The sequence below is a fragment of the Scyliorhinus torazame genome, chromosome 25 (genome assembly GCF_047496885.1).
Source record: "Scyliorhinus torazame isolate Kashiwa2021f chromosome 25, sScyTor2.1, whole genome shotgun sequence".
NCBI lineage: Eukaryota > Metazoa > Chordata > Chondrichthyes > Carcharhiniformes > Scyliorhinidae > Scyliorhinus > Scyliorhinus torazame.
This window is the reverse complement of record NC_092731.1, coordinates 18,496,593-18,511,198: the sequence shown is the minus strand read 5'-3', so window position 1 is coordinate 18,511,198 and position 14,606 is coordinate 18,496,593. Positions and strand designations below refer to the sequence as shown.

General features: G+C 52.4%; 1 protein-coding gene across 1 annotated transcript in view; it reads left to right on the top strand.

The window, feature by feature from the left end:
• Positions 1 to 6,307: 6,307 nt before the first annotated feature.
• LOC140402239 (neuronal PAS domain-containing protein 1) overlaps positions 6,308 to 14,606 on the top strand; it is a 196,218-nt gene continuing 187,919 nt past the window's right edge. Inside the window, exon 1 of the mRNA XM_072489868.1 lies at positions 6,308 to 6,488. Coding sequence (XP_072345969.1) covers positions 6,388 to 6,488 — 101 coding nt within the window. The 5' untranslated portion in view covers positions 6,308 to 6,387. The remainder of the gene's footprint in view (positions 6,489 to 14,606) is intronic.

Below are 14,606 nucleotides of genomic sequence, written 5' to 3'. Positions count from 1 at the left end.
GTGGAAACACTCTTGCTGTGCCCTCTCTTATCCGAACCTTTCATCATTTTAAAGATTACGTCGCCCCTCAGCTTCCTCTTTCTTTGGCAAAAGAATCTCCGCCTGTTCAGTCCTTCACGAAGGGTGTAAACCCGCATTTCTGTAAGTCTTTGTATAAACTCCTTGAATATCTCTTCTTCACCCTCTTCAGTGTCTCTATAACCTGTTTAGAATGTGGCGACAAGAATTTTTTATTGTTTCATTCATTCAGGATGTGGGCGTCGCTGGATAGGCCGGGCATTTAATCTCCATCCCTAATTGCCCCTTGAGAAGGTGATGATGAGTCGCCTTCTTGAGCCGCTGCAGTCCCGGTGGTGTAGGTACACCCACAGTGCTGTCAGGGAGGGAGCTCCAGGATTTTGACCCAGCGACAGTGAAGGGACGGCCGATATATTTCCAAGTCAGGGTGGTGAGTGGCTCGGAGGGAAACCTCCAGGTGGTGGTGTTGCCCATGTGTCTGCTGCCCTTGTCCACTACGCTCTCAACTGTAGCCTTAACCAGCTCGGTACACATTCAGGCCAACTTCTCTATTTGTTTTGTAGATTCTCTCCCTCTGGAAGTAAACCACATTAGGATTTGCCAATGCTTTCTTTTTTTAAAATAAATTTAGAGTACCCAATTATTTTTTTCAATTAAGGGGCAATTTAGCGTGGCCAATCCACCTACCCTGCACATCTTTGGGTTGTGGGGGTGAAACCCACGCAAACACGGGGAGAATGTGCAAACTCCACGCGGACAGTGACCCAGGGCCGGGATTCGAACCCGGGTCCTCAGCGCCACAGTCCCAGTGCTATCCACTGCGCCACATGCCGCCCTTGCCAATGCTTTCTTCCAAGGGCGTTGGGCACCCTCCACGGGCGGTGGGCTCCCTCCAGCAACATGTCCAATGGGCCAGTGGTTGCATGAGGGCAGGCAAGGTTGATAACCGTTAGCTTGGCTGTGAAGGAGATCACAAGCGGGCAGCACGGTAGCACAGTGGTTAGCGCAATTGCTTCACAGCTCCAGGATCCCAAGTTCGATTCCCGGCTGGGTCATTGTCTGTGTGGAGTCTGCACGTTCTCCCCGTGTGTGCGTGGGTTTCCTCCGGGTGCTCCAGTTTCCTCCCACAGTCCAAAGATGTGCAGGTTAGGTGGATTGGCCATGATAAATTGCCCTTAGTGTCCAAAATTGCCCTTAGTGTCAAAAAATTGCCCTTAGTGTTGGGTGGGGTTACTGGGTTATGGGGATAGGGTGGTGTGGGCTTGGGTAGGGTGCTCTTTCCAAGGGCCGGTGCAGACTCGATGGGCCAAATGGCCTCCTTCTGCACTGTAAATTCTATGAAATCTATGACCTTCATTCATGTGCAGCAGGACATGAATAGTCAGGAGTGTTTCGATTCAGGCAGCACTTTCGCCAACCTAGCCCTCCCCACCAAACCCAAGGCTTTATTTTTAATGGCGCAGGAATTGACCATACAGGCCTTTGGGCCTACTCAATCATTCAGTACCATCATAGCTGATCTCCTACCTTAACCTGCCCACTCACAATTCCCCTTAATTCCCTGAAATACCAAAATCTGTCCATCCCATATATTCAATGATGGAGCATGTATAACGCCACTGAAGTAGAGAATTTCAAAGATTCACAACCCTTTGAGTGAAGAAATGCCTCCTCATCTCAGTCCGAAATGATCGTCCCTTCTTCCTGAGACTGTGCCTCCATGATCTAGATTCCCCAGCCAGGGGGAAGCAATCTCCCGAGTGGCAAGTCATGTTGCAGCTGGAGAGGACCTTAGTTAGGCCACACTTGGAGTATAGTGTTCAATTCTGGTCGCCACACTACCAGAAGGATGTGGAGGCTTTAGAGAGGGTGCAGAAGAGATTTACCAGAATGTTGCCTGGTATGGAGGGCATAAGCTATGAGGAGCGATTGAATAAACTCGGTTTGTTCTTACTGGAACGACAGAGGTTGAGGGGCGACCTGATAGAGGTCTACAAAATTATGAGGGGCATAGACAGAGTGGATAGTCAGAGGCTTTTTCCCGGGGTAGAGGGGTCAATTACTAGGGGGCATAGGTTTACGGTGCGAGGGGCAAGGTTTAGAGGAGATGTACAAGGCAAGTTTTTTTACACAGAGGGTAGTGGGTGCCTGGAACTCGCTACCGGAGGAGGTGGTGGAAGCAGGGACGATAGTGACGTTTAAGGGACATCTTGACAAATACATGAATACGATGGGAATAGAGGAATTACGGACCCAGGAAGTGTAGAAGATTTTAGTTTAGACGGGCAGCATGGTCGGTGCAGGCGTGGAGGGCCGAAGGGCCTGTTCCTGTGCTGTACTGTTCTTTGTTCCTATCATTGGACAATCCTCTCAGCCCTGGAACCAATCCAGTGAGCCTTTGCTGCTCTGCCTCCCGTGCAAATGTATCCTCCCTTAAATATGGAGAATAAAACTGCCCACCGTATTCCCGGCGTGTTCTTACCAAAGCCCTGTACGATTTAAGTATCGCCGGAGAAAGAGACAGGCTGTCAAAACTTTTCGACTTGCACCCGTCAGGAAGGATTCGCAAGAATACCAAATCTCAAAGGCAACAATCATTTATTCTGCATGAGAATAGGGTGCTGATTGGCTGGCAAGCGGACCCTGATTGGTCGAGGCGTTGCCATGGAAACTGCACCAGGGCGCAGTCAACTGCCAAGCTTCTGTTCAAATTCAAACCAGGTAAGTCGACGCTGACTGGTCAATACGTTGCCACGGGGAACGATCCGGGGAACGGCTGCCCTTCAAGCTTTTGTTTAGTTGAAGAAGAATGCAATGCGTGGACATCTTATTTCTGTTTGCAAAGGGCAATGGTCATGTGGGTGAACAATTGGCTCTTTACGAAGTTGTCGATGAGGCTAATTCTATCGAGCACGGAACTGTAGGAATCCCAATGTGTATATTGACCAGGGAAAGCTGGACTCCAGGTTCACAGCAATGGAGCACTGGCAGGCAGATGTGTCAACCAGCACGTCACGGAAAGGGAGCTCATTGGGCTGTTCCATTTCAGAGGTGAATCTGAGCGCCGGGGGGGGAGGGGGGAGCCCATTAAAGTGCAGAAGGAAATTCTGACATACAGCTTGCAGTTTCAAATATAGTAAAGGTATCAACTACGTTTGGGAAGTATGCAAGGGGTAGGAGGTTAGGGGTCATTCCGTTGATGACCTGTTTCTCGTTGGAGCCAACAAAGGTGCTGCCGAGAATGTGTGTGAGGGGGGGGGGCTTTGGGGGGGGGGGGGGCGATGGCAACACTATTTATACATGGCGTCATTAAAGCTGATCTCGACTGTGAGAGTTGTGGATCTCGTGAGTTCAGCAATATTGAATGAGCACATGGACATGGCTTTTCTATTGATATGCAAGACCCGTGTGGTCTTCAGAAAGGTGATGGAATCCTTCGCAGTGTATGTGGAAAATCTGCTCCGACTTGGCTGGAGCAACTCTCTCTTGAGCCACTTGGCCAATTCACATTGTGCAGGCCAGATGGAACAACACGTGCGAAACAATCTTGATTGTGCTAAGAATTACACTTGCTCATTTACACATGCTGGAAGCTACATATATTCGCACCCGGGTCCTGCTCTTTGCAAACAAAAGGAGGCTGTCCACACTTGGGGAACAGCCATTCCCTGGTTCATTCCCCATGGAAATGCCTTGGCCGTCAGAGTTGACCTACCTGGCTTAAACAAAAGCTTTGCTGTTAACTGTTCCCTGGTGCATTCTCCATGGCAATTCCTCAATCCGAGTCCACTTGCCAGCCACTCAACACCATTTCTCATGCAGTTTAAATTGGTACTCCCTTTGAAAATTAGCAAATCTGTCCTGATGAGTGCGAGACGATTCAACGGCCTGTCCCTCTTTTCAGCAAGACTTAATACTTCCCTATTTTGTTTTTCACATTTTCATGTTATACATTTCAGGCTGTGGGCCCCATTGGGCTGTTCTGCCTCAGTTGCGCTGCCTGGAGTTGGCCTCAGTGTGTATTACCCGGTGTATTGCTGCTCCCCCTGGTTCTCCGCGTGGCCTTGGGCCTGTTCCCTGAGGCAATGCCCCTTGTGTCCCTTCTCTCTGGGCATTTCCACCCCCTGCCCCCTTCCCTTCCCTTCCGTTCTGTTGCTCGTCTGTGACACTGCCCCCTCCCCCCTTCTCCGCTCGACCGGGTGCTGGCTACGAACAGGCCACGGAATAAGTTGGTGAGCGGCCCCCGCGACCTGTGGCCGCCCCCCCTTCCGACCCCCGGAGGGCGAATTTCATCTTCTCCAGCTGGAGGAATTCCGCTAGGTCGGAGACCCAGTCTGCAGCTTTGGGGGGTGCTGCCGGCCGACCAGGACTCTTTGGCGGGCGATTAGGGAGGCAAATGCTAGGGTGTCGGCAACCCCCCCTCCCCATAAAGAGTTCGGGTTGATCTGAGACCCCAAAGACCACCACTTTTGGGCCTAGCTCCACACTCATCCCCACAACCTTGGGCGTTGCCTCAAGGGAGGTCATCCAGAACCCGACGAGTATGGGGCAGGCCCAGAACATGTGGGTGTGGTTGGCCGGGCCTCCCTGGCACTGTTCGCATTTGTCCTCCACCTCTGGGAAGAACCTGTTCATTCGGGTTCTGGTCAGGTTCTCTCTCTTCACCACCTTGAGCTGCGTAAGGCTCAGCCCTGCACACGTGGAGGTGAAGTTCACCCCGTGTAGTGCTTCGGTCCAGAGTCGCCCCACTTCTATGCCCAGTTCTTCCTCCCGTTTTCCCCTCATCTCATCCAGGGGGAGTGTACCTCTTCCAACCGTCGTCCGTACAGGTCCCCACCGTTCCCCTTTCCTAGGCCGCCCACGTCCGACAGTTCCTCAACTCGCGAGTGCCCCGGTGTCTGGCGATACATCACCATTTCCCCACGGAGGAAGTTTTTGACCAGTTTATACCTCATTTCGTTCCTTTGGGTAGTTGGAACCTTCCAGAGTCGTTAATCTGCCATCTGTGTACATGTTGGTAACCGTCAGTGTCCCCTTGCCCTGTCTCCACCTTTTGAAGATGGCGTCCATTGTTGCGTGCGTGAACCTATGGTTGTTACAGATGGGGGCCATGGTGGCATAAGTGTTGTCTTATTTAATACCACATTCGGAGCGCGGCTATGACCACTTCTTGAGTGTTTGGTCGGGGGATGGGGGTGAGGTCGAGACCAGGGCTCGGAGGGACGTCCCTATGTAGGAACTCTCCTTCACCCTCACCCACCCCACTCCCGGTTCCTTCACCCGTCCCCTCATTCTTTCTGCTGTGGTAAAACTGTATGTCCTCCCATGCTTCCTAGACTTCCCTATCCTTGGGCTGCGATAAGGGCTGTTTGTCTCTCTAATTGATTGCTGTGCCTACATGTGAACTTTCTGTGTCCCTCGTATGAGTAACTCCCAAGTCCCTCTGAACATCAGGGTGGCAAAGTGGTCAACACTACTGCCTCAGAGCGCAAGGGACCCGGGTTCGATTCCAGCCTCGGGTGACAGTGTGGGGTGTGTACGTTTTCCCCGTGTCTGGATGGGTCTCCTCCCAGTTTCCTCCCACAGTCCAAAGATGTACAGGTTGGGTAGATTGGCCATGCTAAATAGCCCCTTGGTGTCCAAAGATGTGCAGGTTAGGTGGGTTGGCCGTGCTAAATTGCCCCTTAGTGTCCAAAGATGTGCAGGTTAGGTGGGTTAGCCGTGCTAAATTGCCCCTTAGTGTCCAAAGATCACAGGTTAGGTGGGTTGGCCGTGCTAAATTGCCCCTTAGTGTCCAAAGATCACAGGTTAGGTGGGTTAGCCGTGCTAAATTGCCCCTTAGTGTCCAAAGATCACAGGTTAGGTGGAGTTACGGGGATAGGGCGGGGGAGTGGGCTTAGGTAGAGTGCTCGTTTGGAGGGTCAGTGCAGACTCGATGGGCCAAATGGCTTGTAGAGATTCCAAGACTAAAAAAAAACTTCAGGTTCCGAGACCAATTGTGCCAGTTGAGATTAACCAATCCAGCACATGCCAAATATCGAAGATAAGACCTCCTGTCCTGTGTCTCACTCCCACACTGGGCAATCTACACACCAACCATGATTCTGATCATAATTTTGAACCACCAACCCAAAGCTATTACGGGCAGATAGATTGCTCACTGCCGTAAGCGGTCATTCTTGGCGAGTAGTGAATTATAAGCCGGCACTGTGCAATAAACAAGAGAAAACCAGATTGATTGTGTCAAATCCAACCTCATCTTCTTCTCTTGCCTCTCTCCTTAGGAGGTCAAGGTCATCTCAAGAAGCCAGCCAATCAGAAACCCTGTAGGGATGCTGTAAAGCCAGGTGGCTCTGGGAAGGTGACTGAATGTTAAAGATGGCATCCCAATACAACAATGAACTCAAATGTGTTAGCGTAGAGTGGGACTTTCTTCAAGGACTTCTCGTAAAGAACCAACCAGTCCCTTGGTAAGACTTGCGTGGCTTCATGCTGACCATGGTGGGTGTAGTGATAATGTCACTGGATCAATAATCCAGCGGCCCAGTGTATCGCTCTGGAGGCGGGGGAGGGGGGGGGGCACAGGTTCAAATCCTGTTAGCGCAGCTGGTGGAATAAAAATTCGGCGGATAAATTCAATTCCGTTTTTAAAAAGAAAAATCTGATGTTAACATCTAGTCTCAGTAATGGCGTCCGTGATCGATTGTCATTAAAAACTCATCACTGATGTCCCCCTTTAGGGAAGGAAATCTGCCATCCTTACCCGGTCTGGCCAACATGTGACTCCAGACCCCCCCCCCCCCAGCAAATGTGGTCGAACATTAAATGCCCCTCTGGAAAGGCCGAGCGAACCTCTCCGTTCGAGGGCAGTTGGGGGCGGCCAATAAATGCTGATTGTCCCAGCGATGCTCCCCCCCCCTCCCATGAAATAATAATGGAAACCCTCCCCCTCCTTGTTGAGTTAAGTGTCTGGGGTAGAGGGAGGGGAAATTGTGATCCTTTTTCCAAGCACCTGACTGATTTGTTAGCCCGTCCATTGTCACTGTGGACGACAGCAGATCAGTGGCAAATTCCTTGATTGGGTTAAGGTGCAACTTCCAGAAATCAAATTATTTTTATTTGCAGCCAATCGCAACAGGAAGTTGCGCTCGGAGGGGGGGGGGGTCAAAGGACGGAAGGATATTTGGGGGTTGTTATTCGAGTAAGATGTTGGATAGCATGTGTGAAATCGTTAGCGTTTACTCTCCCCCTTGACCCCTGCTTCGTCCTCCACCTTTGTCACCTCGGTGTTCCCCTGGCCTTCCTCTTACCCCAGACCCTTGCATTCGTCTCCAACCTGCTGCTGTCTCTGACCAATCGCACCAAGTCCATTTCACCCATCGCCCTTTGCTCGCTGACCGTCTGGCTTCCCGTCTGGCAACGCTAATTTTAAAACTCCCAATCCCTCCCGGAAGGTTTTTTTAAAAAAAACAGCCCACAGTAAAAAGGGGAAATAACAATGGTGGTCTAGGGCAGCACGGTGGCGCAGTGGTTAGCACTGCGGCCTCGCGGCACCGAGGTCCCAGGTTCGATCCCGGCTCTGTCCATGTGGAGTTTGCACATTCTCCCCGTGTTTACGTGGCTTTCGCCCCCACAACCCAAAGCTGCGCAGGGTAGGTGGGTTGGCCTCGCTAAATTGCCCCTTAATTGGAAAACATGAATTGGGTACTCTAAATTTAAATAAAAAAACCCAGAAAGATGGTCTTTATGTTTTCTTTTCCTTCTGTGAGTGGTCTTGGTACCCCCGACCTCTAAATCCCTGCGGCCCCCACGACCCTTTGGGGTATCTGCGCCCCCTCCAATTCTGGAGTCTTCACCATCCCCGATTTTCATCATTTCGTTACTGGTGGCCATACCTTCAGCTGCCTGGTTCCCAATCTCTGGAATTCCCACTCTAAACCCCTCCGACTCTCGACCTCCTCTCTCCTCATCCCCCTCTGCCCCTCCCTTTAAGACGCTTCTTAAATCCAACCTCTATGTCCAGGCCTTTGGGTCACCTGACCTAATATCGCCGTACGTGACTCGATTCGACAAAACCACGGGCATTATAATAGGTTTAGGCGCTATATAAATCCAAGTTGCTATTGTTCATATGGACTGTGATGATTAGCCTGAATAATCAGCTTGTAGCTCATACCCAGTCTGTGGAATACTTTGAGGTGTCAGGGAACCCGTGTCAAGGCAGTCACAGAGGTCCGTGCTGACCCTTCTAAAAATGCTGCCTCGGCCTGTTCCCAGAGAGTGCCAAAAATCTCTGTAGTTTCACCAGCTCGAGGATGTGGCAAAATGGCAGCGGCTAACACCACGTTTTATAACACTGACTGATGGTAACATCTGGCGGTGTTCCTCAGGGAACCCCAGGGAGTGTGTCAGTATTTACAAGGAGTCCCCGGGGAGTGTGTCAGTATTTACAGGGGGTCCCCGGGGAATGTGTCAGTATTTACAGGGGGTCCCCGGGGAGTGTGTCAGTATTTGCAGGGAGTCCCCGGCGAGTGTGTCAGTGTTTACAGGGAGTCCCCGGGGAGTGTGTCAGTATTTACAGGGGGTCCCCGGGGAGTGTGTCAGTATTTACAGGAGGTCCCCGGGGAATGTGTCAGTGTTTACAGGGAGTCCCCGGGGAGTGTGTCAGTGTTTACAGGGAGTCCCCGGGGAGTGTGTCAGTATTTACAGGAGGTCCCCGGGGAGTGTGTCAGTGTTTACAGGGAGTCCCCAGGGAGTGTGTCAGTATTTACAGGGGGTCTCCAGGGAATGTGTCAATATTTACAGGGAGTCCCCGGGGAGTGTGTCAGTATTTACAGGGGGTCCCCGGGGAGTGTGTCAGTATTTACAGGGGGTCCCCGGGGAGTGCGTCAGTATTTACAGGGAGTCCCCGGGGAGTGTGTCAGTATTTACAGGGAGTCCCCGGGGAGTGTGTCAGTATTTACAGGTGGTCCCCAGGGTGTGTGTCAGTGTTTACAGGGAGTCCCCGGGGAGTGTGTCAGTATTTACAGGGGGTCTCCAGGGAGTGTGTCAGTATTTACAGGGAGTCCCCGGGGAGTGTGTCAGTATTTACAGGGGGTCCCCGGGGAGTGTGTCAGTATTTACAGGGAGTCCCCGGGGAGTGTGTCAGTATTTACAGGGGGTTCCCGGGGAGTGTGTCAGTATTTACAGGGGGTCCTCGGGGAGTGTGTCAGTATTTACAGGGGGTCCCCGGGCAGTGTGTCGATATTTACAGGGCGTCCCCGGGGAGTGTATCAGTAGTTACAGGGGCTCCCGGGGAGTGTGTCAGTATTGACAGGGGGTCTCCGGGGTGTGTGTCAGTATTTACAGGGGATTCCTGGGGAGTGTGTCAGTATTTACAGGGAGTCCCGGGGAGTGTGTCCGTATTTACAGGGGCTCCCGGAGAGTCTGTCAATATTTACAGGGAGTCCCCGGGGAGTGTGTCAGTATTTACAGGGGGTCCCCGGGGAGTGTGTCAGTATTTGCAGGGGGTCCCCGGGGAGTGCGTCAGTATTTACAGGGGGTCCCTGGGGAGTGTGTCAGTATATACAGGGGTTCCCTGGGGGAGTGTGTCTGTATTTACTGGGGGCCCCGTAGAGTGTGTCAGTATTTACAGGGGGTCCCGGGGAGAGTGTCAGTATTTACAGGGAGTCCCGGGGAGTGTGTCAATATTTGCAGGGGCTCCCGGGGAGTGTGTCAGTATTTACAGGGGTCCCCGGGGAGTGTGTCAGTATTTACAGGGGGTCCCCGGGGAGTGTGTCAGTATTTACAGGGGGTCTTCGGGGAGTGTGTCAGTATTTACAGGGGGTCCCCGGGGAGTGTGTCAGTATTTACAGGGGGTCCTCGGGGAGTGTGTCAGTATTTACAGGGAGTCCCGCGGAGTGTGTCAGTATTTACAGGGGGACTCCGGAAGTGTGTCAGTATTTACAGGGTGTCCCCGGGGAGTGTGTCAGTATTTACAGGGGGTCCTCGGGGAGTGTGTCAGTATTTACAGGGAGTCCCGCGGAGTGTGTCAGTATTTACAGGGGGACCCCGGGGAGTGTGTCAGTATTTACAGGGGGTCCCCGGGGAGTGTGTCAGTATTTACAGGGGGACCCCGGGGAGTGTGTCAGTGTTTACAGGGTGTCCCCGGGGAGTGTGTCATTATTTACAGGGAGTCCCGCGAGTGTGTCAATATTTGCAGGGGCTCCCGGGGAGTGTGTCAGTATTTACAGGGTGTCCCCGGGGAGTGTGTCAGTATTTACAGGGGGACCCCGGGGAGTGTGTCTGTATTTACAGGGGGTCCCTGGGGGAGTGTGTCAGTATTTACAGGGGGTCCCCGGGGAGTGTGTCAGTATTTACAGGGGGACCCCAGGAATGTGTCAGTATTTACAGGGGGACCCCGGGAATGTGTCAGTATTTACAGGGGGACCCCGGGGAGTGTGTCAGTATTTACAGGGAGTCCCGGGGAGTGTGTCAGTATTTACAGGGGGACCCCGGGGAGTGTGTCAGTATTTACAAGGGGTCCCCGGGGGGAGTGTGTCAGTATTTACAGGGGGTCCCCGGGGAGTGTGTCAGTATTTACAGGTGGTCCCCGGGGAGTGTGTCAGTATTTACAGGACGACCCCGGGAATGTGTCAGTATTTACAGGGGGACCCCGCGAGTGTGTCAATATTTGCAGGGGCTCCCGGGGAGTGTGTCAGTATTTACAGGGGGTCCCCAGAGGGAGTGTGTCAGTATTTACAGGGAATCCCCGGGGAGTGTGTCAGTATTTACAGGGGGTCCCCGGGGGGAGTGTGTCAGTATTTACAGGGGGTCCCCGGGGAGTGTGTCAGTATTTACAGGGGGACCCCGGGAATGTGTCAGTATTTACAGGGGGTCCCCGGGGAGTGTGTCAGTATTTACAGGGGGACCCCGGGAATGTGTCAGTATTTACAGGGGGTCCCCGGGGAGTGTGTCAGTATTTATAGGGGTTTAAGGTTTGAGCGTAAGCGATATAGAATGAAGTCAGATTGGTGATGCTATAATCTAAAGAAAATATAAAGAGAAAGAGTTGGAAAATCACAACAGGGTCAGTCGGTGGGCGGGTCTATCAGCCCGGCCCTCTGGTGGTGGGGATACTGTCACAATTCAGACCAATTCCCATCCATCCAACTCCCCCCTGTTCCGGCTGCCCTGTATTGCTTCCTGGCCTGACTCCTGTGTTTAGAATTCTAATCCTTGTTTTCAAGTCCCCCGTGGCCTCGCCCCTCCCTAGCTCCCTAACCTCCAGCCCCACAACCCTGCGTGATATCGGCGCTCCTCCACCTCTGGCCTCTTGCACACCCCAAGAATTTTGTTCGCTCCACCAGGGCCCCAAGCTCTGGAGTATCCTCCGACGGAGGATCACAGGATCGTTGCAGGGCAGGAGGAGGCCATTCGGCCCATCGTGTCTGCACCGGTTGTCCAAAATTTACATCGTGACTTAGTGCCGTTCCCCTGCCTTTTCCCCCGTACATTGTTTCTATTCAAATAATCACCCAACTCCCATTGGAAAGTCTCGATTGAACCTGCCTCCCCCACACGTCCAGGCCACACATTCCAGACCCCAACCACTCGCTGGGTGATGAAGTTTTCTCTCACATCACATTTGTTTCTTTTGCAAATCACTTTAACTCTGTGCCCCTCTCGTTCTCCATCCTTTTCTGAGCAGGAACAGTTTCTCCCCGTCTACTCCGTCCAGCCCCCTCGTGATTTTGAACATCTCTATCAAATCTCCTCTCGGTCTTCGTCTCTCCGAGGAGAACAGTCCCAACCTCTCCGATCTCTCCTCACCACTGAATCATCCGGAACCGGTCTTGTAAACCTCTCTTGCGCTCTCTCCAATGTGTTCACATCTTTTCCTATAGTGTGGAGCTCAGAACTGTGCGCAATGTTCCAGCTGAGGACTGACTAGTGTCCCCAAACCTCTCCGCCCCACCCTCCTCCTTTTCAGACGCTCCTCAAAACCAACTTCTTCGACCGAAGCTTTTGGTCACCTGACCAAATATCTCAACATCAAATTTGGTTGATAATTAATAATCTTTATTATTGTCACAAGTAGGCTTGCACTGCAATGAAGTTACTGTGAAAAGCCCCTAGTCGCCACACTCCGGCGCCTGTTCGGGTACACAGAGGGAGAATTCAGAATGTCAATTCACCCAACAAGCACATCTTTCAGGACTTGTGGGAGGAAACCGGAGCACCCGGAGGAAACCCACGCAGACACGGGGAGAACTTGGAGACTCCGCACAAACAGTGACCCAAGCCGGGAATCGAACCCGGGTCCCCGGCGCCCGTGAAGCAGTATTAGGGGTGGGGGCCGGGGGCAGGGAGAGGGGAGACAATTGACAGATTAGCCAGTCACAGAGAGGGGAGCGCTGGATGTTCCGTTTAAAAGTAACAGCGAGCTGTAATCCGGGAGGAGAAGAATGAGTGAGGAAAATAGATTGAATGGAGACAGAGGAGACCCGTGTGTGATGTGTAAGTAGAAAGTGAGGCAGTAATTATAAATGATTGCAATAGGGCAGCACGGTGGCGCACTGGGTTAGCACTGTGACCTCAGGGCGCTGAGGTCCCAGGTTCGATCCCGGCTCTGGGTCACTGTCCGTGTGGTGTTTGCACATTCTCCCCGTGTCTGCGTGGGTTTCGCCCCCACAACCCAAAGATTTTTTAAATTTTTTATAAATTTAGTGTACCCAATTAATTTTTTCCAATTAAGGGCAATTTGGCGTGGCCAATCCACCTACCCTGCTCATCTTTGGGTTGTGGGGGTGAGACCCACGCAGGCACGGGGAGAATGTGCAAACTCCACACGGACAGTGACCCAGAGCCGGGATCGAACCCGGGTCCTCGGCACTGTGAGGCTGCAGGACTAACCCACTGCGCCACCGTGCTGCTCTCCCACAACCCAAAGATGTGCAGGGTAGGTGGATTGGCCGCGCTAAATTGCCCCTTTATTGGAAGAAATGAATTGGGTACTCTAAATTTACAATAAATAAATGATTGCAAAAGGTAGCAGAAAATGGAGAGTTCTTGCTGCGGCGATAGACGTCAACTCATTCTTCATAGAAACAGACGTTCCTCGATAAACACCTCTTCAGTCAAGGCTTTGGCGAGGGTGCAGAGAAGATTTACGAGAATGGTTCCGGGAGGTGAGGAGCTTCAGTTGTGCAGATAGATGGGAGAAGCTTACTCTCCTCAGAGAACGGAGCTCGAGAGGAGATTTGTCATGAGTGTTCAACGTCACGAGGGGTCGGACGGAGTGGACAGGGCAAAACTCTTCCCATTGGCAGAAGGACTCAAGGCGATTGGTGGCCCGAGGAAAAGTTGTTTTTTTTCCCCCCCCCCATACAGCGAGTGGTTAGGATCGGGAATGCGCTGCCTGAGAGCGTGGTGGAGGCGGGTTCAGCCGAGGCTTTCAAGAGGGAGTCGGTTTATTATTTGAAACGGAAGGATTCGCGAGGCTAGGTGGGGAAGGGAGTGAGGACTAGGAGGGTCGCTCTTCTAGAGAGCTGGCATGGACAGGACAGGCCTGAAAATTTACCTTCCACTCTCTCCCTCCTGACTCAAGGGAAAGCTCACACATCTGCTTGTCTGGAGGAATTACTTTCTCGAACAACTCCTTTGCTCCGTCTGATCTTGGTCCCTCTTACATCTGGAGTTTCATCTCTCGCTTTTGCCAACGTTCTTCCTCCTCCACCGTGCTTTGCTTTGCCCTCTCTCTGTTCTTCAAGTCCCACTGCAGGCACACGAGCGCGTCATCGAGGCTGACACACCGAGTGCTGGCCTGAGGGAGTGCTGCACTGGTGGAGGTGCCTGTCTTTCAAATGAGACTGTAATCGAGGGCCGAAGGGCCTGTACTGCGCTGTAATGTTCTATGTAAGCGGAAGCCTTATCTGCCCTCTCATGACACATCCTGGGGTGCCATAGTTGGGGAGACGATGGGGTAATGCTCTGAAGTCGTGGGGTCCACATTTAACATGGCAACTGGTGGAACTTGAAGTCAATTCTGGAATAGAAAGCTAGTCTCCGTAATGGTGGCTATGACAACGCAAACTCATCTGGTTCACTGATGGTCCCTTTAGGGCAGGTGATCTGCCATCCTTACCCGGTCTGGCCGACATGTGACTCCAGACCCACGACAAACGTATTTGTTTAAAAATAAATTTAGAGGAGCCAATTATGTTTCTTTTCCAACTAAGGGGCAATTTAGCGCGGCCAATCCACCGAACCAGCTCTTAGGGTTGTGGGGGTGAGACCCACCCAGACACGGGGAGAATGTGCAAACTCCACACGACAGTGACCCAGGGCCGGGATTCCGACCCGGGTACTCAGCGCCGCAGTCCCAGTGCTAACCACTGCATCGCGTGCCGCCCTCGCGGCAACGTGCTTGACTCTTAACCGCCCCTCTGAAATGGCCGAGCGAGATACTCTGTTTGAGGGCAGTTAGGGAGGGGGCACTAAGTATTGGCTTTGCCAGCGGCGCAGGTCCCACGAGAGTAAGACAGGCCAGGGGTGCTCTCCCCGATGTCCTGGGGCCAGTCTTTATTCCTCAAACAACATCATAAAGA